The following is a 22,124-nucleotide window of genomic DNA, read 5'->3' as shown; positions in this document are numbered from 1 at the left end:
CATGTTTTCCTCTTGACCTTCATATGAAGAGGAGAAACATTAGAAAGACTGGTCTCTCCTTAGAATTGGCCTTCAGCACTTTTCCTGTGATACACTTTCAAAACACGCATTGGTCATGTTTCTTCCTGAAGGAGTTTTTATAAGAACTCTTGTTATCCTTAGCATTTCAAAATTAGGAGAAAACAACTTATCCTTCTTAATCACATCCATCTACTAATTAGCTAAACTAGGCAACATTCACAGGCTTGGCCCAGTCTCATATCTCTCTACATATCACTGATCCCATCTTTGGCAGGAAAAACCCCTGCATTTCTAGAGGCAGCACAAACTAATTACAGTAGCTATTTCCCGTTACCTTATCAAACAAATAACCAAAAAGAAAACATCAGGCTAGAAAAAGTACAAAAACACATCCTCAATTTTATTAGCGAATAATCAGGACCTATGGAAGCACACAGCACAGACGGACCAACTTCTGCCTCCCTGAATTTTAAAGTGCCTTTTACAACATTGCTCTGCTCTGGTAACTGGTGTTGCACAATGTGTTGGCTCATGAAATCCAAGCAACTGTGCATTCCCCTAAGCTCCTTCATTCGGCCTCAGCCATAAACTGCACATAAAAACCTACTTAACAGAAACATGAAGTCACTCGAAAATGTCAAACACAGCAGAAACAGTTCATAAGTCCCCTGGAAGGGCAGGCCTGCATTTGTTCCCGCTCTTACAGGACGCCCGGAGTCCAAGGACCCGCAGCATCTCACGGGGGGAAGCAGCATAGAAGAAAGGAGGGAACACGTTCCCTCACGTGACTTTAAGGAGTGACTGAGGCGGAACTCCCGCCCTCACACGTCGTGCTATCTGTGAGAAGTGAAGTGTCTCCTCCTTTGTTCTCTGCAGCAGGCTGGGTGAAGATGAGAAGGAGATATGTGGTGAGGGGACCCTGGACACACCGTGTACATCATGTAAGGAAGTTCAACCAAATGCATGCGCTCCAATCCAGGAGCATCTTTCCATGTTATCTGTGATACAAAATCTGAACTTCTGAGTTTACAGCCAAAGGACCCAGAAGAACGGAACGAGTTTTTCTACAAACCAAGCATATGCACTGTAACAGCCAACTTCCTAGTATCAAGTTTACGATATGTCTAAAACAATAGTTGTTGCACATCAATGACTCTTCTGACTTCCTTTATTCAAAAATAAAAGAGCCACAAAAATAAAGAACTAAAATGTCCAATGTCATCTGAAATAGCAGGTTCACCAAAAGGTTTAAAGGTACATCTGCATTTGGGGGCACTCATTATAATTACTAGAGAGAGAATGAATCACTTGTCAAAGAAGCGCGTCTCAGGAAAATGCTGACCAACAGAGGAGATGGTTATTTAATCTCCCATTCTTACGGGGGAAGTCTCCGGAGCAGCAGGAGCCGCTCTCAGAAGGCCCTCTTCCAGGTACAGCTGACACGGGCCTTTCTGGAAGGAAGGAGTCTCTCTCAGGCTCCCCTTTGGCAAGATTAACCAACCACCCAAAGTACGTTCACTTCCAGGACGAAGTGAGGGAGGTACATATCAATTCAGGCCCATCTCTAGGCAATCACATTTTGCCATCTATAACATATGGCACACGGTGACGGTTTCAGAATACACAGTGGGGACCTGGGGAAGGGGAAGGGACACGCCAAGTGCCCCTACACATCATGCTGCAGAGCACGGAGGTCTTCCAGGAGCTCCTGGGCCACAGTCTGCAGGTGGGGGTTGCGGCTCTTGGACATGGCCACGATGCGCTGCAGGGGCAGGGAGCTCCGGAACTCGGAGGCGGACTTCGAGAAGACTTCTGGTTCCAGAACCACAGACTGGACAAGTCGCAATACATGGAGACACACCTCTGCGTCTGGATCTGGGGGAAGAGGTAATGCTTCTGGTTAGAACAGCCTTCCACACGAATCCTGGGGCAGAATCTGGCCCTCAGGGGTGCTTGCCCTCTCTGAACGACAGGTTTGACAGTTTAGAACACTATGAGCTGACGCAGAAACAGCATCACTTCGCGATGTAAAAGCTGAGCTCATAAGAACAGCATGACAAAACTCAACTGTCAACTATTTAGTAACATCCTGTCTTCAAAACTTACTCAGAATCATGTAATTTTAAAATGCTGAACTAAAAATATGAGGGCTTTTCATGCTGTTTGTTCTAATTCTGTCCACTTATCAGATTGTTTTAAAAGGTATTACTTCATTTTCACTCCAAGTGCAGCAAACCCCTCAGAGCCTACATACAGATAGGGCCTCTATTCAGGGGAACTGAGTCCCACAAAGTCACAGGCTGCAATGTTCACAGGGTATTCCATTTTGTTCCATGCGAATGCTCCTTGCAGCTCCAGCACCTGGTAGCCCTGCCTATACTGTAGCAGCCACTTAAAACAGCTAGGCTGAAACGAGAGCCCAACACAGTTATGACCCTTAACCAGGATGGACCCAACTCCCCTTACCAGTTCTTCCTCCTGGGAGTCTTTAACATGCCATTAATTCACTTCTTAATTGCATATTGTCATTGGAACCAGACTCCAAATCAGTACCTCTTTCTTAGCACTACACTTAAAAAACCCTTTAGGAAGTAAGTGGATTGAAAGAGTGGACTGAACAAACCCTCCGTGGGAACCGCCGCCCAGAGCCTACCCGGGGGAGGCAGGGCCTTCCTGGGCCCAGACCATCAGCCTCTTCCTGCTTTAGGGGAGGGGAAGGAAACTGCCTCTAGCACAACACCTGCCAAAGACACAGGGCAGAGTGTGGCTGCCACAGGAGCGGGACAGCATCACTGGGAAGGCCCACCACCCAGACACAGGAGACAGGAGCTAAGCCAAAACAACAGAGAACTCCCCTCTGTCCTCCACTAGCAGCCCAGCAAACACCCAGAGGCCAGAAGAGCAGTCCACAGCTGGGGAAGGAACACAGGACAGAAGGAGACTCCTCTGAGGCACAGAGCCAAAGGGAAGGCCAACAGTGGAGGGTGGAGCAGGACCTGAGGAAGACACTCTGGCAGCTCAGCCCCCACCCTCAGCACAAGGAAAGGGGAGAAATTTGAAGTCAGCGGTGCATGAAGGTAACCACAGCAACAACAAAACCCTAACCCAGCTCAGCCCCTGACACTAACAGCTCAGCAGAACAAGAGGTATGGCTGTTTCTAGGAGTAAACACTACCTACCTCGTTTTCGAGTACACAGGTTGGTCAACCATGGCCCAGGGGCCAAATGCAACCCATGCCCTGTTTCTGCACAGGCTATGAATTAAGAGCGGTTTTATATTTTAAAGGGCTGTTTAAAAAGAAAAAAATAGAAAAATAATATGCAACAGAAACCATGATGTGGCCCTCAAAGTCCAAAGTATTTACTATCTGGCCCATTACAGGGAAAGTTTGCTGACCTCTGCTCCACTGCCTCCAACACAATGTCCAACATTCAATCAGAAATTACAATGACACAGCAAGGAAAATGAAAGGCCCATAGTGAAGTGATCCAGCACAACCAGAAGGACTTACAGCTAGAATATTCAACCCTGTACTGGGGGGCTTTGGCAAGGGAGGAGAAGAAGAAGGGGGAAAAAAGAGACTGGAAACAGATGTTAGCTCAGGTGCCAATCTTCAAAAAAAAATCGAGGAACAAATCAATAAAATAAAAAGCTGACCCCTTTTAAAAAATCTATAAAGTTGATAAAACTCTAGCCAGATTAAACAAAGAGAATAGAGAGAGAGAAGACAGACACAAATTACGAATATCAAGAATGAAAGAGGAAACATCACTATAGATCCTACAGATATTAAAGGAATAATAAGACAATATTGCCAACAACTTTGTGCCCATAAATTTTACAACTTGAATGGAATGGATCAAATTCCTTGAAAGACATAATCACAAAAATTCACTAAAAAAAAAAATATATATATATATATACACATACATATATATATACATACAAATACATGACAAACATACATATATACAAACATGGCAAACCCTATCAAACATTTAAAGAAGAAATAATGGTAATTCTACACAAGTCTTCCAAAAACAGAAAAGGAGGGAATAAGTCTCAACTTTTTTTTATGAGTCCAGGATTACCCTAATACCAAACTAGGCAAGATATTAAAAGAAAAGGCCAATATCTCTTATAAATATAGACAGAAAAATCCTAAACAAATTGTTAGCAAGTTGAATCCAGTAATATACAGAAAGGATAATACTTCATAAACAACAGATATCTACTGTAGAACGCAGGGTTGGGTCAACATTTGTAAATCAATTAATGTTGCTTACCATGACAATGGACTAAAGAAGAAAAACTAAATGATCACCTTAATATATGCAGAAAAAGCCTTTGACAAAATTCAACACTCATTCATAATAAAAACTATCAGCAAACTGGAAAAAGGAACATCTTGAACTTGATAAAGGGCATCTACAAAAAACATGCAGCTAATGTTGTTCTTAATGGTACAAGACTGAATGCCTCTCCCCTAAGATCAGGTACAAGGCAAGGCTGTCCATTTTCACCACTCCTACTCAAAATCATACTGGAGATCCTAACCCAAGGCAAGAAAAAGAAATGGAAGGTTTATAGTTTGGAAAGGAAGAGATTAAACTGTTCCTATTTGCAGAAGATATGCTGTCTACAGAGAAAATCCCAAAGAATCTACAACCAAGCTACTAGAAGTAACTGAGTTGAGCAAGGTCACAGGATACAAGGTGAACATACAAAGATCAACTGTATCCTTATATTATTGATAAATTGGAAATGAAATTTTTCAAAGACTATCATTTATAATAGCACCAAAACCATGAAACATTTAGATATAAATCTTTACAAAATACGTGCAAGATTTCTAAGCTGAAAAGCCACAAAACACTGACATAAGAAATCAAAGACAACTTAAATGGAGAGACACAGTATGTTTATGGATGAGAGGACCCAATATTGTTAAGATGGCAAATCTCCCCAAATTTATCTATATATTCAATGCAATCTGAATCAAAATCCCAGTAGGATTTTTTGTAAAAATCAACAAGCTGATTCTCAAATTTATTTAAAAAAGCAAAGGAATTAGGACAGCCAAAATAATTTACAAAAAGAAAAACACTGGAGGACTCAGAGTACTAGATTTCAAGATTTACAGTTATCAAGACAACGTGGTAGTAGTGAAGGGACAGACACAGCAATAAATGAAACAGAATGAGAGAACCCAGAAACAGACCACAGCATGGTTAAGTCTCAAAAGAAGTATAAATGCAATTCAATCAAGGAAGAACAGCCTTTTCAACAAACAGTGCTAGAAAAATTGAACACCCACATGGAAAGCAAAGAACTTCAATCCATACAAAAATTACAGAAAAGTTGATAATAGATCTAAATGTAAAAAACAAAACTATAAAACTTCTAGAAGAAAACAAGCGAAAATCTTTGCAACCTTGAGTTAGGTAAAGATTTCTTAGGTATAAGGCCAAAAGCACAATCCACGTGAGAAAAAAATTGATAAACTATATCAAAATTAAAAGAATCTCCTCTTCAAAAGATACAGTTAGGAAATGAAAAGACAACCCACTGGACTGGGAGAAAATATTTGCAAAACACCTATCTGATTAAAAGAAACCCTGAATCCAGAATGTAAACAGATCTCTGAAAACTCAATAATAACAAAACAAACAACCCAATAAAAACAGGCAAAATAATTGAAAAGACACATCTTTTCGTGTGCTTTCTTGCCGTTTGTATATCTGCTTTGGTTAAGTGTTTTTCAAACAAAATATTATCCAATTTAATGAGAAACTTATTTCTGTGACCATAATTCTTCACATTATATTTTATGTTTCAAATGACTTCACACAATTCCTAATTGAGAACAGGTAATAATGACCTCTTCAAATTCTTCACAACCAAAATGATGCTATCTGTTCACATATGCAGGTGATAAACCATTGTACTAACTGTCTATCACTGTACAACCATCCAAAATGTATAAGAGTTGAAATTATATTTAAAGGATCCAACAGATCTTCCTTTTCATTTGCTGATAAAATTTTTGATAATGCCAATGGACTTCAAATGTAATCAAGGTTTCCTGTCAGGCACTTCCCGACTGTGGTGAAAGTCTCAGGACACACGCTCACATGCACTCCTCCCTCCTACAGGCTCGCCAGCCACCTCGGAGCACCCACCTCTGTGGATTCTGGACCATAGCCCAGGCCACGTCAGCCATGTCTTAGGCTGTGCACAATGCTCCTTGGGCACCCAGGAACATGGATTTGTCCAGCAGCTCCATGAGCCTTGAGCTTACACACTTCAAAGAAGAGGGAAGAAGGCAAGGAAATCATACTCCTTGACCCCAAATTGGCCTCCAGTTACTGCCCAGTTTTTGCTTCCCTTCCCAGAGACTCTGCCTGAAGGATGTGGCTGTCGTTGCGGCCACTGCTTCGCCTCACATAGCTTCCTTCAGCCTGACTCATGCTGCGATCACCTCCCCCTCCCTGAGACTGCTTCTCTCAAGGTCACCAATGACCTCCATGTTGTCACTGTTCCACTCTCATCTCAACTGACCTCTCTGGCCACAGCTGACCATGCCCTCCTCCTCGACATACTTTCTTTTCTTGGTTTCCCAAAGCAGTCCCCCTCCACCAGATCCTCTTCCTTATAACTGGCCTCTAGACGTTTGAGTCCTCCAGGGCTCCGTCCTGGGCTTCCCTCTGCACTTACTCTCCCTAGGTGACCCCTCACCCACTCCCATGGCTTCAAATTCCACATATCTGCTGATGACTCTCCAATCCACTTCCAACACACCCTAAATCCATAACTACCACCCAAGCTAAGCTATCTTGTCTCACCTAGACTACAGTAATCACCTTCTCAGTGGCTTTCTTATTTAGTACTTCCATTCTCTCCTCTTCCCATCCCTATCCATCTTCCACACTGCAGTCAGAATGAAACCTTGTAAATGGAAATCAGATTATGTCACCTCCCTGCTCTCCAGCAGATCCTCACTGCATCCAGGATGAAATCCCAGGTCCTTGACCAAGCCCCATCTGACCTTGCCCAGCCTGCGTCCCCAGGCTCATGGGACATCACTCGCCCCTCCTCACCATGAACCAGTAACATCGGCCTGCTCTGTTTCCCAAATATGCTTAGTCCTTTTGTCCTAGATGTCTACTCTGCCCAGAATGCTCTTCCTCTAATCACCAAACACTTTGATCCTTCCAAATCTCAGCTTAGCAGTCTTAACATGTAAAGAGCTTGGAAATTGTCAGTCCCATCCTTACAACAAGAAAAGGAGAACAAACTAAAAATCAAATATTTTCTTGGACCTATCATTGAACTGAGGTTTCAGGTAATGGCCACACTAAATTCTAGAGAAAGAGGTAAATCCAGAGAGTCACAGCCAAGATCAGCTTCCCTGGAACAGAAGTCACTAGAGCCATAAACTAATAGAACACATAAATGATCATTTTGACAAATTGTTGAAAGCTGGGCGTGGCCTACTATGAACGTAAGAAACTCCTGGGGGTTCAGTCTAGGGGGGCCCCACAGTTGAGTTTGACTTCCCAGAGCCCCATCAGGTTCTCACACAGCTCCGGTAGGGGATAGAAAGATCATGCAATACAGCCAGGGTGCTTCCGACAACAAAGGGAATTTCTCCAGGAGAAAAGACTTTACCAAAGCCTTATCCCACCCAAGGAGAAGGGTATTCTCCCACTTTGGCCCTTCTTCTGTTCCTGACTCACCTAAGGAGGGGAGAGGGCTAAGAAACACTTGTGAGGGTTAGAGCCCAGAGACACAGGCCACCACAAGACCGAGATTTAATCATAAGATGACAGAACACTTGCCCTCCTCTCACACACCTTAACTCATACTAACAGGGATCACCAGACATGGCACACACAGCAGGAACTATAAACACAGAGGATTACAGCTGGGAGACTGCAAGATGCAGGCTCCATCTAAGGTGGGTTGTCAGGGAAACTCAGAGGCAACAGGTGAGAAAGCGCAAGGACGACAGAGGAATATGAAGCCTCTGGAACCTATATTCAACACTGCCCAACCCCTGCCAGACTAACATAACACCTCACACTGACGCCTGTTTATCTCAGTTCCTGTTACCCAATAAATAATACCTAGCCTTCAACCAAAAATTACAACGCATGCTAAAAGGAAAGAAATGAAGTCTGAAGAGACCAATCAAGCATCAGAACTAGACTCAGATAAGACAGAGATGTTGGAATTATCAGACAGGGAATTTAACATACCTGTGGTCAGCATGCTAAGGGCTCTGCCTTAGCTCGGCTGCCGTAACAAATGCCACAGACCGGGGAGTTTGCACAACAGGCAGTTATTTTCTCATAGTGCTGGAGGCTGGAGGTTCAAGATCACGGGGTCAGCAGGGTTGGCTCCCCTGAGGCCTCTCTCCTCGTGTGCAGATGGCCTGCTCTCTGTGTTCACACATCCCTAGCATCTGTGTGTCCTAATCTCTTCTTGCAAGGACACCTGTCAGACTGGATTAGGATCCAACCTAACGGCCTCATTTTTACTTAATTATCTCATTAAAGGCCCCATTTCCAAATACAGTCACATTCGGAGACACTCAGGGTTAGGGCTTTAACATATGAATTTTCAACAATTCAGCCCATAACAGGCTCTAATGGAAGAAGTGTACAACATGCAAGAACAGAAGGGTAATGAAAACAGAGAGGTGGAAAGTCTACAAAATAATCAAATTTCAGCTTAAATATCATCTCCTCAGAGAGCTCGTCCCTTCCCACCCAGTGTAAAGTTACTACCCACTCACTCTGTCACCCATCACCCTATTTAAATTCTCTGCATACCATTTATTCTATGAAGTTATCTTCGCTCCTCCCCAACTAGACTCAAAGTGGTACCAAACCTTAATCTCAAGTTTGTGTGTCTGATAAGCAGTGAGCCCATCACTGAGACATCAGTGCTTGGAGAAGGAGAAAGGTTTATTCTAATGGCCAAGACAAGAAGGCAGGAGGATGGGTTTTCTGAAATCCGCCTTAACAGAGAAGAAAGCAGGGGCTTTTACAGAGCTAGGGGCTTGGCAGGAGGAGTTTGGAGAAACAAAGGAGTAATCTTCGTTTCTTTCACTCCAGATCAGCCCTTGGGCAATCTGACTTCTGGTGTCAACAGAAGCTGGGCACTGCTTATTTGGTGACGTTAACTTCCTTGAAGGTATTCTTTTTCTTCTGTAAAACAAGCTCACAAATCCTCGTGACCCTTGAGTCACCTCTCAGGTTAAACAAGAAAACAGCAAGTTGACAAGATTAATTTCTTTTCATCTATGTCTGTCTTGGGAACAAGGTCAAAAGGTAATCATGTTCTTATTGAGCATTTACAGTAATCCTCAGGTACTAGGCTTCAAAAGCTTCAGGAAAGCAACGACCTTGTCTGTCTTGCTCATCATTCCATCCCCAATACAATAAGTATTTGCTGAACGACTTAAAAGATTGTATTTTATGTGGCTAAGGTTGACGTAATACAAATTATAAGGACATTTCAGAACAAACAAAATAATTAGGCAAGCTGAAGAGACAGCTATGAAGCCCTCAAAAGAGGGTAAAATAAAACGAGCCACTGGAAGTCATAAATGAGACAAATGTAGTTAAGGATGCAGCCACCGGGAATAACTTCATGATGATGTCACCAGAAGGAAACACGGTCAGCTCAGTGACAGCATTTGAAGAGAATACAGACGAAGGGAAGGCAAATGGCTGATGCACCCAAACTGCACAAGCAGGAGATAACACAGAACTCGGGTCTGTTTGGGCCACAGATTAGCAAATTCTGAGTGATAACTATACAATTTCTCTTTTAAATTAATCATGGAAAAACTTATTATTTGAGACTGAAAAGATTCCAATAGATGGCTCAATTATGAGTTTGGAAATGGGTGTAGCAACTTGAATGAGAAAAGGCATTCACCTGCCCCAACACAGGGATGACACAGGTGTTACAATTATCTGGGGAGGGTTTTTCAGCAGTCATAAAAAAGGTTCTTCAATGAGCAACCATAACCTCCTGGAAACAAATGAAAAAACTTCAAGTCTCAGCAAAGAGAAGATACAAAGAAGAACAAAATGAAATGTTAGAACTGAAAAATATAGTAACTGAAATGAAAAACTTGGTGGAGAAGAATGGAGGGGCCAGAGCAAACAATCAGTGAACTGGACAATGGGACAAGAGAAATTACCCAATCTGAATGACAGAAAATAGACTGAAAAAGAAAATGAACAGAGCTTCTGGGTCCAGTGGAACCATAACAAAGATCTAACATTCATGTCATTGCAGTTCTGGAAAGAGACAGAAAGTTGGCAGGGCTGGAAAATACTCTAAGAAATAATGGCTGAAATTTTACGCTCTTTGGCAAGACAGAAACATACAGATCCAACAAGCTGAGCAAAAGCCAAGTGGGATAGACCTCAAGAAATCTACACCAAGACACATTACAGCCAAACTTCTGAAAACTAAATACAAAGAAAAAAATCTTAAAAGCAGCAAGAGAGAAATGACACCTCACTTATGGGAGAAAAATAATTCAACAATACTGGATTTCTCATCAGAAACCATGGAGGCCAGAAGGAAGTGGCACAACATTTTCCATGTGTTCAAAGAAAAGAACTGGCAACCCAGAATCCTACACCCAGGGAAAATGTCCTTCAGAAATGAAGGGGAGTTCAAAACATTGACAGATGAAGAAAAACTAAGAGAATCTGTTGCCAGCAGATCTACACTAAAAGAATGGCTGGACTACACAAAAACCTGCACAGAAATGTTCAAAGCAGCATTATTCAGTAACAGCCTATCGAGAGTTTAGCTCACCTACTCCATGGCATTGCTGCCTTGACATCCATTTTGTTTGGCCAAATGGTCTGCAGGGACCTTCAACTGACACTTGGCCCCTGACACAAGCACATGCCCTAAATAACAGCCACAGAGTCCAAAGCAAATATAAGTCCCTGAAGTGATTTCTCCAATAGCCCTTGTGATCAACAATCTCCCCTGCCTCCCAGAGCCTTTCCCTTATGTGCCCCTTAGATAAGACCCCCCATGGGGCTTACCAAAACTGCAGTCTTTTGGTTTGAATTGACCAATTCAGCTGTAGCCTGGGAACCCCAAAGCACTTCACCAACAGACCCTCAAAAACGCATGTGCCCTGGGGCCTGTCTCTGTCTGCACTCTGCCTTGACCTCCCTGTGTGGTCCCTCAAGGCACGCTGTGTACTTCCTCCAGGACCTGTGAGTAATGAACTTCTCTTTTTCAATTCTTCTTGTGGGCTATTATTGAACTGCAGCTCACCATCCGGCAACCTGTGCTTCAGTTAAGAAGTGTTAATTTGACAATTCATAACACAGCCCAAAAGTCCATCAAGTGACAAATGGATAAACAAAATGTGGTGCTTCTACATGATGGAATATTTATTGGCAATGAGAAGGAATGAAGTAGTGACACATGCTACAACATGGATGATCCTTGAAAACACGCTAAATGAAAGAAGCCAGACACAAAAGCCTAAAATAAAAATTCCAATTTTATGAATTGCCCAGAATAGGTAAATCAGTAGAGACAGAAAGCAGATGAGCGGTTTCCAGGGGCTGAGTGGAAAGGAGAATGGGGACTGCTAAGGGGTATGGGGGGTTCCTATTGGTAGTGATAAACATATTCTAAAATTAGATGGTGGTCATGGTTGCACAACTCTATGAATATACTAAAAACGACTGAATTATACACTGTAAATGGTTGAATCTCATGGTACGTGAATTACATCTCAAAGCTGTTTTCAGGAAAAGGAGATTAGTGAGAAAACTGGCAAAACTTGAATTAGGGCTGAAGATTAGGTAATAAAGGTGTACCAATGTTAATTTCCTGTTTCAAAAACTATTCTACGGTTATGTAGGATGTTAACATTAGGGGAAGCTTGGTGAGGGGTATTCCATACAATTTCCGTAACTTTTCTGCAAATCTAAAAGAAGAAACAGAAGAGAGAATAGCTAAAGGAAGTTCTCTAAACAGAAAGGAAATGATAAAAGAAAGAACCTTGGAACATCAAGAAGGAGGAAAGAATAAAAATAAGGGTACGTACACACTCCAATTCTTCTCTTGATTTCTCTAAATTATGTTTGTTGGTTGAAGTAAAAATTATTCTAGTGTCTCATATGGTTCCCAACGTATTTAGAGGGAATATTTAAGACAATTTTAGATGAAATGGGATTATATGAAGGAAGGTAAAGCTTCTATCCTTCACTTGAACTGTAAAAAAGTTGACACCAGTAGATAGGGATTAGTTACATTTAATGTAAAATTACGTAAATAAAAGTATGTTTCTTGGATGGTCTTGTCAAAATGAGGTTAAAATTTACTCAGGGTAAACTGCACAAATCTTCTATGTACAATTCAAAAGTTTTGACAAACGTATACACCCATAGAAAACATAATCCTAACAAGATACAGAACATTTCCGTCACCATGAAGCTCCCTCATGCCCCCTCCCTTCTAGTCAATTCTACTCATAAGCAACTGATGTCCTGATTTCTATCACTATAGATTAGTTTTGCATGTTTTTGAAAATCATACACATGGGACCAAACATTTTAAAAAAGCATTATTTCATTATTAAAGCCCAGGCAAATCAAAACCAATGAAATCATATTCTGCTTGGGTTTTTCCCACATTTTCATCAATTTAGTCCCCTCTTGACATTTTGGAGCCATTTTCTCCTCACCAAGTCCTACCAAGAGCTTGGATGGACGCAGAATCACTGCACATACAATGTTCCTCCCAGACAGTAGACAGATTTCTTGTGAATGTCCATAATATTTAAATCACTTGGGAGTGGGGAGGGGGAGTGTAGGGGAGGAGAAGCTGTGCTAACAGAGCCACTAACAGCTATAAACTGGGAACGCAGTTTTAACCAGGTAACCACAGAGCTTCCCTGAGTGACATCCTCCACAGCTCTGAGCTCTCAAGTCACAGGCATCGTCACAGACAAACGTCTCTAATAAGCACGCAGCTCACTCAGTCACACCCGTCAGCAGCAGCAGCAGCACTGGAACAGGGCCTGCAGCTAGGCTTAAATAACCACATTACCCCCACGCTGAACAGCTGAGAAATAAGTGGCTCCACAAGGTGTGCAACTCAACACACGTGTGCCCACACCAGGCCCAGGCACCAGCATGGAGGATTTACTGCTGGCCAAAGATGGATCATCATTAGCGGCAGGCAACGCTCTTCCCTGTTACTATCTGCATGGATTTGTGGAAAAATCCAGACTGAAAGGTTAGGATGTCACCATATTTCAATAGGATGATTAGGAATTTGTAAGTTGCATTTCTTTGAACACAAGGAGACCTGAAATGTTTTACCCTAAAGCTGGTGTGTGCTGGCCTAGGTTCCCTAGACAGAAGCCCCTGACACACACAACCCTCCCTCTGACAGGAAGGAAGGTCCAAGAACTCCCTCCTTGCTCACCTCCTCTCCCCCTCCCTATTCTCCATATACACACTCATCATCCCCATCCAGTTAGCTCTACGGGTTAAGGGACGCTGGTTCCCTAGATGGTGACAGGTGTTTCCATCTACCCCACATCTACCTCAACTGGGGAGGGGAAGGAAGGACAGAACAAAACAGTACTCTGAGAACTAAGCTGTGGCTAATTAAGGACCAGAGGACAAGGACATGGCACTGAGACATCCCTAACTCCACACCCTATGACAGCTGTTGTCACAGGCAATGACTCCCAATGCCACATCTCTCCAACACAGGCGCTCACAGTGACACAAAGAAAACACCAAACTCATATTTCCTGACAGCTACCTGGCTCCTTAAAGCACAGCTCAGACACACGCTCACACACATGCTGACACATGCTCACACTTAATTATCTGGTTAATTACCTTTGTTTAAAAAAAATGCATATATTAAATGCATAAGCTAAAGCATGAGCTAAGACTTTATCTCCATGCCAGAGCACAGCAGCAGCATACAGAGGTGAGACAAGCAATTTGGAGTCACTCACCACTGCCATCCTAGAAAAGTTACTTAAAGGCTTGCTGGGCCTTCATTTTCTCATCTATAAACTGAAGATTTAAATCATCTACATTGTTACTGTAAAGACTAAATGAGGAGCCACGTGAAAGTGTCTATCAAAATGCTTGGTACACAGTTAGCACTCCATAAACAGCAATTTCCAAACTACACAGACAAAACTTCACCCTACTGTCCCCACCAGGAGCCCATTGTGGCCACATGGGCCCTTGGTGAACTTGTAATGGTGAATCCCACCAGAAGGGAGGAAGGGGAGGGAAGACCTCACACCGCCCCTGCACTTCCATCGCCCTTGTGCATCCCCGTGGTCTCCTGAGGCCCGGGGGTAGAAGGGCTTAGAGCAGGATGCGAGAGCTCTGTGTCTGCTGGCTCGTCTTGCTGGCTCTCCTCTGCCACCCCCAGCAGGAAAGAGGGCGAAGCAGCTCTCACTTGGCCATGCTCCCGCAGTCCCGAGGGGCTGAGGAGAGGGGGCCTCTCCCAGCAGGGAACCAGGATCTGTCCAGCAGATTGCCGACTTCATCCAAGAGACACAGCCTTGTAATTGGGGGCGGGGGGGGGGGGGGGGGTAGTTATGTTGGGTTAGCAGAGGATTTATCAGAATTTTTGAGGGTTTTTTAACTCAGAAAAAGGTGTTGAGAACTGTTACTCTCAAGGTAAACATGCAACTCTAGATGTGCTCGGTGTCTTCAGAGGAGTCAGCCAGTGTGTGGCAACAGACTGATAAAAGGATGGAGGATTGTTTTCGTCACATTTAGGTGCTAAACAGAATCGCAGGTTGAAAGGGCACAGTGAAGTGACTGTGATGTTGTCCAGGGGAAGGTTTGGGGATGGCAGTCTGCTACGAGACCTGCTGGGCCCATAGTCTGGGCCTCCGCCCTCCTTTACGGCCCCAGAATGATCTGGACAAGGAAAGGCTGCCTCGGGTCATGCTCACTCATAGAAACTGAGGTTTATGGAGTAAGGGGCTAGCACAGAACTTGACCTTGGGGCAGTCACTGCTGGTGACTGGGATGCTCTCGTCCCCATCAAGGGCACCTTCTTCCAAGTTTCTGTCTCCCTAGCAACCCAAACTACCCATCACAAAGTTGCCTCCAAAGCTCAGGAATCAGAGCAGAGGGAAGGATGTACGGAGTGTAGAGGGAGATAAGCCCAGATGCCTGGGGAGTCGCCCCGTCCCTCAGCATGGCACTCGGCTCCAGTGAGGGGCTCCCGTCCTGGACAGTCCTCAGCACCCTCCCCAACGCTGTCTCTCTGTGACCTCATGCCACGGTCCAGCGGACGGGGTCCCACCGGGGTGCCCACCAGCACAGCCACACTGTCTGTGCCCTGTGAGGGCAGACACCGAGTCCCGTTCCCTGCTTGCTGCTCAGCAGAGACCCGGAGTCTGAGGCACATCCGTGTTCCATGAGGTGAAGGAAAGAACTTTGCTCTGGTCTCTGGAGGAGGCAACAAGGTCCACAACTCTCTACCTGTCTGTTTTCAGTTAGGTCCCTGATTTGTACATTCTAAGTATCTGGGCTTTCCTCATTGCACTTTGAGAAGGCAGCGTCACTTACAAGTTCTTGGGAGAACCTGTGTCCCCTGGACCGCACATTGCACAGCCAGTTTACAGAGCACTTGCGTGTGCTGGAGCCCCAGGCCCGGTGCACGCAGGACTCACCCTCCCAGCCGCGTGCCGAGTGGGCCTCGTTCACCCCGTCACAGTGGACAGTGGCGTTCAGAAAGTGGTTTTTCTGGAGTCACTGTGCTAGCAAGTGGAGGGAACCAGAATCAAACCCTGCTTTGCTCACCCACGCAGGGAAGTGGCAGGCGACTTTTGGGGGAACAAGTCATGCTTGTGTTCACTCATTGATTCATTCATTAACTACCTAAACATTAGTGAGCACCTACTAATTACAGGCACAGCTGGTGCCCAGAACTGAGGTGGGGAAGGCTGAGCCTTGACGTGTCCTCTCCGTTAGGCTACAGCAAGGGAAAGCAGAGCCTGTGATGGCTTCACAGCTGCTCCAGCAAAGGAGCTGAGCTGAGCCAGGGCGGTATTCAAGAGCCTGAGGAGAGAAAACAAGATCAAGAGGCTGAGGACTGAGTAAGGCCATTAGATCTCACGTCTACATGTCCCTGGGTTCCTGGGGAAAAGCAGAATCAGTGGAGCTGCGGGGAGAGGGGCTGTGTGCAGGGCGAGGGGTAGAAAGAGCAGAGGGAGCATCCCGGCAGTTGTGAACGGCGGAAGATGGGGGAGGAGTGAGCAAGCCCGAGGGAGGCAGCAATTAAGGAGAGGAGTTCTGGAAGGGTGTTGTAAGGCCAGGAGCCTTCACAGAGCATGGTGGGGCGCGAAGCCTGCTGCACAGAGACTTCGCAAGTCTTCCAGGGTCTGCAGTCGTATCTGGTGACGGCGTGAGGATCCCTGGTTAATTTGCAATGAAGAGAATGCTTATGCATCTTTACGTTTTGCATATATAGGGATAATCTATTATGCATGACTAATATAGTATACAACATCATGTAGTACATAAAGCGTTTCTAACTCTTAGAGAATGGTGAGACCAGTCATTTATTTGACTTTGTGACACCACCTTAGTCTTCAATACGCTGTATGGCACATGTTCTAACTTAAATTGACTTACCTAATTTCCAAATATTTGGAGATTTTCCAGATATCTTTCTAATTTTGATTTCTAATTTAATTAGATTTCTAGTATTGACTTCCAATTTAATTCCACTATGGTCAGGAAACATATCATGTATGATTCCAATCCTTTTAAATTTATTGAGACTTGTTTTACAGCCCAAAATGCGGTGCGTCTTGTCAATGCCCCAGGCGCTCCTGGAAAGAACGTGTATTCCACTGTTCTGGGTGGTGCCTTCTACAGACGCTGCTGCTCTCAAGTGGGCTGGCGATGTTCAGTCTTCTCCATCCTGACGGATTTTCTGTCTGCCTGTTCTATCTCCTATCGAGAGAGATGTCAAAATCTTGACCGTCATTGTGATTTGTTCATTTTTCCGTTCAGCTCTGTCAGTTTTCACTCCACGTGTTTTGAAGCTCTGTCACTAAGTGCATACACATTTGAGAATGTCACGCTCTCTTAATGAATGGACTCCTTTACCATTACAAAATGTCCTCACTCACCCCTGCCAATAATCCCTCCACTGAATTCTACTTTGCCTGATGTCAGGAGAGCCACTGCAGCTTTCCTTGAACTAGTTTTCGTGTATGTTTTTTATATACATATATATATGTATACATTTTATATATGTAATATTGATATATATATAAAATATTTTAAAATACATTTCCATCCTTTAACCTACACGTCTTTTTTTTTTTTTTTTTTGAGGAAGATTAGCCCTGAGCTAACTACTGCCAGTCCTCTTTTTGCTGAGGAAGACTGGCCCTGAGCTAACATCCATGCCTATCTTCCTCTACTTTATACATGGGACACCTACCACAGCATGGCTTTTGCCAAGCAGTGCCATGTCCGCAGCCGGGGTCCAAACCGGTGAACCCCAGGCCGCTGAGAAGCAGAACATGCGAACTTAACTGCTGTGCCAGCAGGTCGGCCCCTAACCTACACATCTTTATATTTAACGTGGCTTTCTCGTAAACAGCATACAGTTAGGCCCTGTATTTTTCTTTCTTTTTTACGTTTCTTTATTTTTTTTGTGAGGGAGATTGGTCCTGAGCTACCATCTGTGACAATCTTCCTCTATTTTATTGGCATGCTGCTACTATATGGCTCGATGAGCAGTGCTAGATCTGCACGTGGGATCTGAAGCTGCAAACCCTGGACCATAGAAGCGGAGCACACGAACTTAACCACTATGCCACCAGGTAAGTCTTGTACTTTTATGTTGTTGTTTTTTTTTTTGAGGAAGATTAGCCCTAAGCTAACATCTGCTGCCAATCCTCCTCTTTTTGCTGAGGAAGACTGGCCCTGAGCTAACATCTGTGCCCATCTTCCTCTACTTTATATGTGGGACGCCTACCACAGCATGGTGTGCCAAGCGGTGCCATGTCCACGCCTGGGATCCGAACCGGCGAACCCCAGGCCGCCAAAGTGGAACGTGCGCACTTAACCGCTACGCGACTGGGCCAGCCCAAGTCTTGTACTTTTAATTTGACAATCTCTACCTTTTTTTTTTTCTGGTGAGGAAGATTGGCCTTGAGCTAACATCTGTTGCCAGTATTCCTCTTTTTGCCTGAGGAAGTCTGTCCCTGAGCTAACATCTGTGCCAGTCTTCCTCTATTTTGTGTGTGGGATGCCACCACAACATGGCTTGATGAGTGGTGTGTAGGTCCACATCCGGGCTCCAAACCTGTGAACCCCAAGCCATTTACAGATCATTTACATTTAATGTGATTATTAACTTACGTGGATTTAAATCTGTCCTCCTGCTATTTGTTTTCTACTTGTCTTATCTGTTCCTTGTTCTTTTTTCCCTTCAATGTCTGCTTTCTTTTGGATTAACTTAGCATTATTTTGTGATTCCATTTTATCTCCATTATTGGCTGTACCTCTTTGATTTTTAAATTTTTCTTTTAGTGTTACCCTAGGGTATAAAATACATACGTTTAACTTTCCACAGTCTACCTTCAAAACACATCACACTGCTTACATGCCGTGCGAGCAGCCTACACACACGCCATTTTCCCCTTCCATCCTTTGGCAATTGTTGTACATATGTTGAATACCTCAAAATACATTTTTATTATTTTCACTTTAAACAGCTACCTTTTAAAGTCTTTGAAAAGATACGAAGAAAAATACCCACATATCTGACGTTGCTGGCGCTCCCCTTTCCTCCGTGTAGATCCCGAGACCCACCTGGTCTCATTTTCCTTCCGCCGGGAGAACACTTCCTGAGGGCAGGTGTGCTGACAGAGCGTTCCCTCGGCTTCGGGCTGTCTGACAGGTGTCCCGTCCTCATTATTTCTGGAAGGCCTTCCTGCTGGGTGCAGGGTTTTCTGTCACGACTTGCACGGTGCTGCCCTGGGGTCCTCGCCCGCGTGGTCTCTGACAAGGAGCCCGCTGCCCTTCTCACCTCTGTTCCTCTCTACCCAGCGTGCTTTCCCCTTGTTGCGTTTAGCAGTTTCTCTTTGCCGCTGGTTTTCTGCCATTTGATTATGAGGTGCTTTGGTGTAGTTTTCTCTCCTTAGATCTGTAGGTTTATAGTTTACCTCAAATTTGGACATTTTGGGCCATGATTTCTTCAAATTTTTTAGTGTCTTCCCCCTACTCTCCTTCTAAGACTCTACTGACAAGCTTGATGTTGTCCCACAGGTCCCACTGGTACTTTCGTGTTTTTCTTCCAATCTTTTTCCTCGTCGTGTGAGGGTGAAAGTCCAATAACGACAGTGACAACATGAGGAAATCTGGTAGCTTCGTGTTTCCCTTGGGGTCATGGCCATCCTCCTCCTCCAAAGGCACGTAGGAGCAGGCAGTGTGCGCCCACCGCCTCCTCTTCACAGTCCCACCTCTGCTCCTCCCCACACTGTGTTATCGCAGTACACAAAAACATATTTGATGGCACAAACTCTCATCTTTAAAATTTACTACCTATAAACTGAATTTTCCCCGGAAACTAAACCAGAAGGTAACTCTCGAAAAGATCTTTCGGAGAAGATGCCTAAATCCCATGGGGCCATAGGTGTGTGAGAATCCGCACGGCAGAAGGAAGCGCAACAGCCAGTGAGAGTCCTCACGGCTTCAGTCACGGAGTATTACTGCGCCCAGCACGCATTTCCACGCGCCAGCTAACGTGCTCTGTAAAACTCTCGGAAACGGGTATACGTTCCAGTTTATCGAGGAGGAAACGGTGGCCCAGAAGCATGTGAATACCTTCCCTGAGAAGGCCAGTCAGTTAGGAAGTACCGTATTTGGTGCTTACATCCCAGCCCTCTGATTACAAACCCTGTGCCTGAGCTTGTGTGTTTTCTCCCGGGCTATGCCAAATTTATCAGTTAAACCTACACTGAATCTGAAATTGGAAAATTATGTGTTGTCTCCATGTAAGAGATGATGCACCATTCTGAGAATTCTGTCTTTGCCAGTGGTATTTCTTTTATGGCTACTGACACCTGCTTATTTCAATGGATTTTTTTTAATTTTTTTTTTTTGAGGAAGATTAGCCCTGAGCTGTTGCCAATCCTCCTCTCTTTGCTGAGGAAGACTGGCCCTGAACTAAGATCCGTGCCCACCTTCCTCCTCAGTGCACTCTGGCGCGTGTTGAGCAGGACGAATCCGGTTGTGATTCAGGCTCGACATGTACATGAGAGCTGACTCGTCTGCTACACGAGTGCATTTTACAGAAGAAGCAAATTCCCAGCTGGGCTAAGTAACACCTTTTCCACTTCTCTCTGTGTGCGATCTGTTGTCTAAAGTATCGTGTTGAAAAAGTCGACAAGTGATTTTGGGAAGAGGGAAGTGAGGAATCTGCTGCTAGAGTGTAATTCAGAAACAGATGAGCTGATGGAAGAAGCCAAGATGTGCACATCCATTATGAGGGAGTTTTAATTTGGAAAGGCTGCAGTTATACCATTTCTTTGAGTTATGGAAAGAAAAACTGAGAAATACGAAGTAGCCTACTACATAAAGTTTCACCAGTTCATCTCATCGTGATCTAAATGGTTGATGTGTTACATTCAGACCCTCAACATGCAGCCTGAAACCACTCTCTAGGGAGCCCTTCCAGACATCCCGTCCCCAAGTCAGACCACTCCTGCTTCAGTGTCCCGTGGTGAGTGCTACAAACGGACTCACATTTGTACTTTCTGATCTGCTGCTTGTTAATGGCCTGGAACTTTTTTTTTTTAACCTCTAACTAGGTAAGAGAGTAGAGACTAGAGACTGTATTTCTTTTGTCTCACAAATTACACTGCTGGGGCTCAGCAGCCCCTCCGCAGAGCCTGCTGGTGAGAAGGGGCTTTCCCTGCGTCCGTGGCAGCAGAGGGCCTTACCCATCCCCACGGTGTAGGGGCCTCACCCATCCCATGGTGGCTCGTGCCACAGGCAGGGGTGCTGCAGCTTGGAGCACTGGGGCAGCTCATTTACGACAGGTGTTCACCGAGCTCCCGGCCCCCTCCTAGGAACTGGAGGCTCAGAAGTGAACGAGATGAGTTCTTCCCTCATGGAGCTTATATGCAGGTGGAGACACTGACAACGAACAGACAGAATGGCCTATGTCACATAATACAAATAAAGATGGAATGGCGTGAAGGGTTGGAGAGATGAGGTGGGGCCACTCTTCAGGTATTTGAGTGGAGACCTGAGTGAAGTGAAGGACGAGCCACGCAGAGATCTGCAAGCGGAGCATCACAGGCCACGGAAAGCAGTGGAAGGCCCTCCAGCAGCCCTGGGCAATGAGCATGTGGAGCGACAAGGGCCGCAGTGCGTGTGTGGAGTGCAGCTGAGGATGCCGAAGTGTCAGGAGAGGAGGTCAGGGAGACACCGAGGCCTCGAGACGGCTGTGAAGACTCAGGACAGTACTCTGAGCAGGGGCAGGCCCTGGCCTGATGGACGGCTCACCACGCTCGTGCGGGCTGCTGAGGGCGGGCCGAGAGGACGGGAGGCAGCTGCAGCAGAGGTGAGAAGATGGCGGCAGCCTGACCAGAGGGGCAGCAGTGACGATGACCGAGGTGACCAGATTCAAGGTACATGCCGAAGGGAGAGGGATGTGAGAGAGGGAGGTCCAGGGTGATGCTGTTTGGGGGCTGAGCCGGGACAGTGGGGATGCCAGGGGAGGACTGGGGAAGGAGCAAGCAGAGGAATCAAGAGTTTGGCTGGGCACACATTAGGCATGAGAGGCCTGTGCGACCTTCAGAGGGAGGCGCAAGTGCACAGCCAGACTGATGAGCTGAAGCTCCAGAGGAGGCTGGGGCTGGAGGCAGCACCGTGAATCACCCGCTGTGGAAAGCATTCCCAGCCCGCGGCAGCGACGCACCTTCCAGGGAGTGAGAGGGTCTGAAGACTGGGCCTTGGGGCGCTCCAGCCTTTTCAGCGAGGGGGCGGGGGAGCAAAGGCTTCTCTGAGGGAGC

The 22,124-nt window shown here is 45.2% G+C and overlaps 1 protein-coding gene across 2 annotated transcripts in view; it reads right to left on the bottom strand.

The window, feature by feature from the left end:
- Positions 1-474: 474 nt before the first annotated feature.
- LOC124234232 (heat shock factor 2-binding protein) overlaps positions 475-22,124 on the bottom strand; it is a 107,410-nt gene continuing 85,760 nt past the window's right edge. For both annotated transcript variants that reach the window (XM_046651474.1, XM_046651475.1), the window contains exon 9: positions 475-1,896. In XM_046651474.1, the coding sequence (XP_046507430.1) occupies positions 1,688-1,896 (209 nt within the window). In that variant the 3' untranslated portion in view covers positions 475-1,687. The remainder of the gene's footprint in view (positions 1,897-22,124) is intronic.

This window comes from Equus quagga, unplaced genomic scaffold (genome assembly GCF_021613505.1).
Source record: "Equus quagga isolate Etosha38 unplaced genomic scaffold, UCLA_HA_Equagga_1.0 73442_RagTag, whole genome shotgun sequence".
In the NCBI taxonomy this organism is placed as follows: Eukaryota; Metazoa; Chordata; class Mammalia; order Perissodactyla; family Equidae; genus Equus; species Equus quagga.
This window is presented reverse-complemented; position numbering and strand designations above follow the sequence as displayed.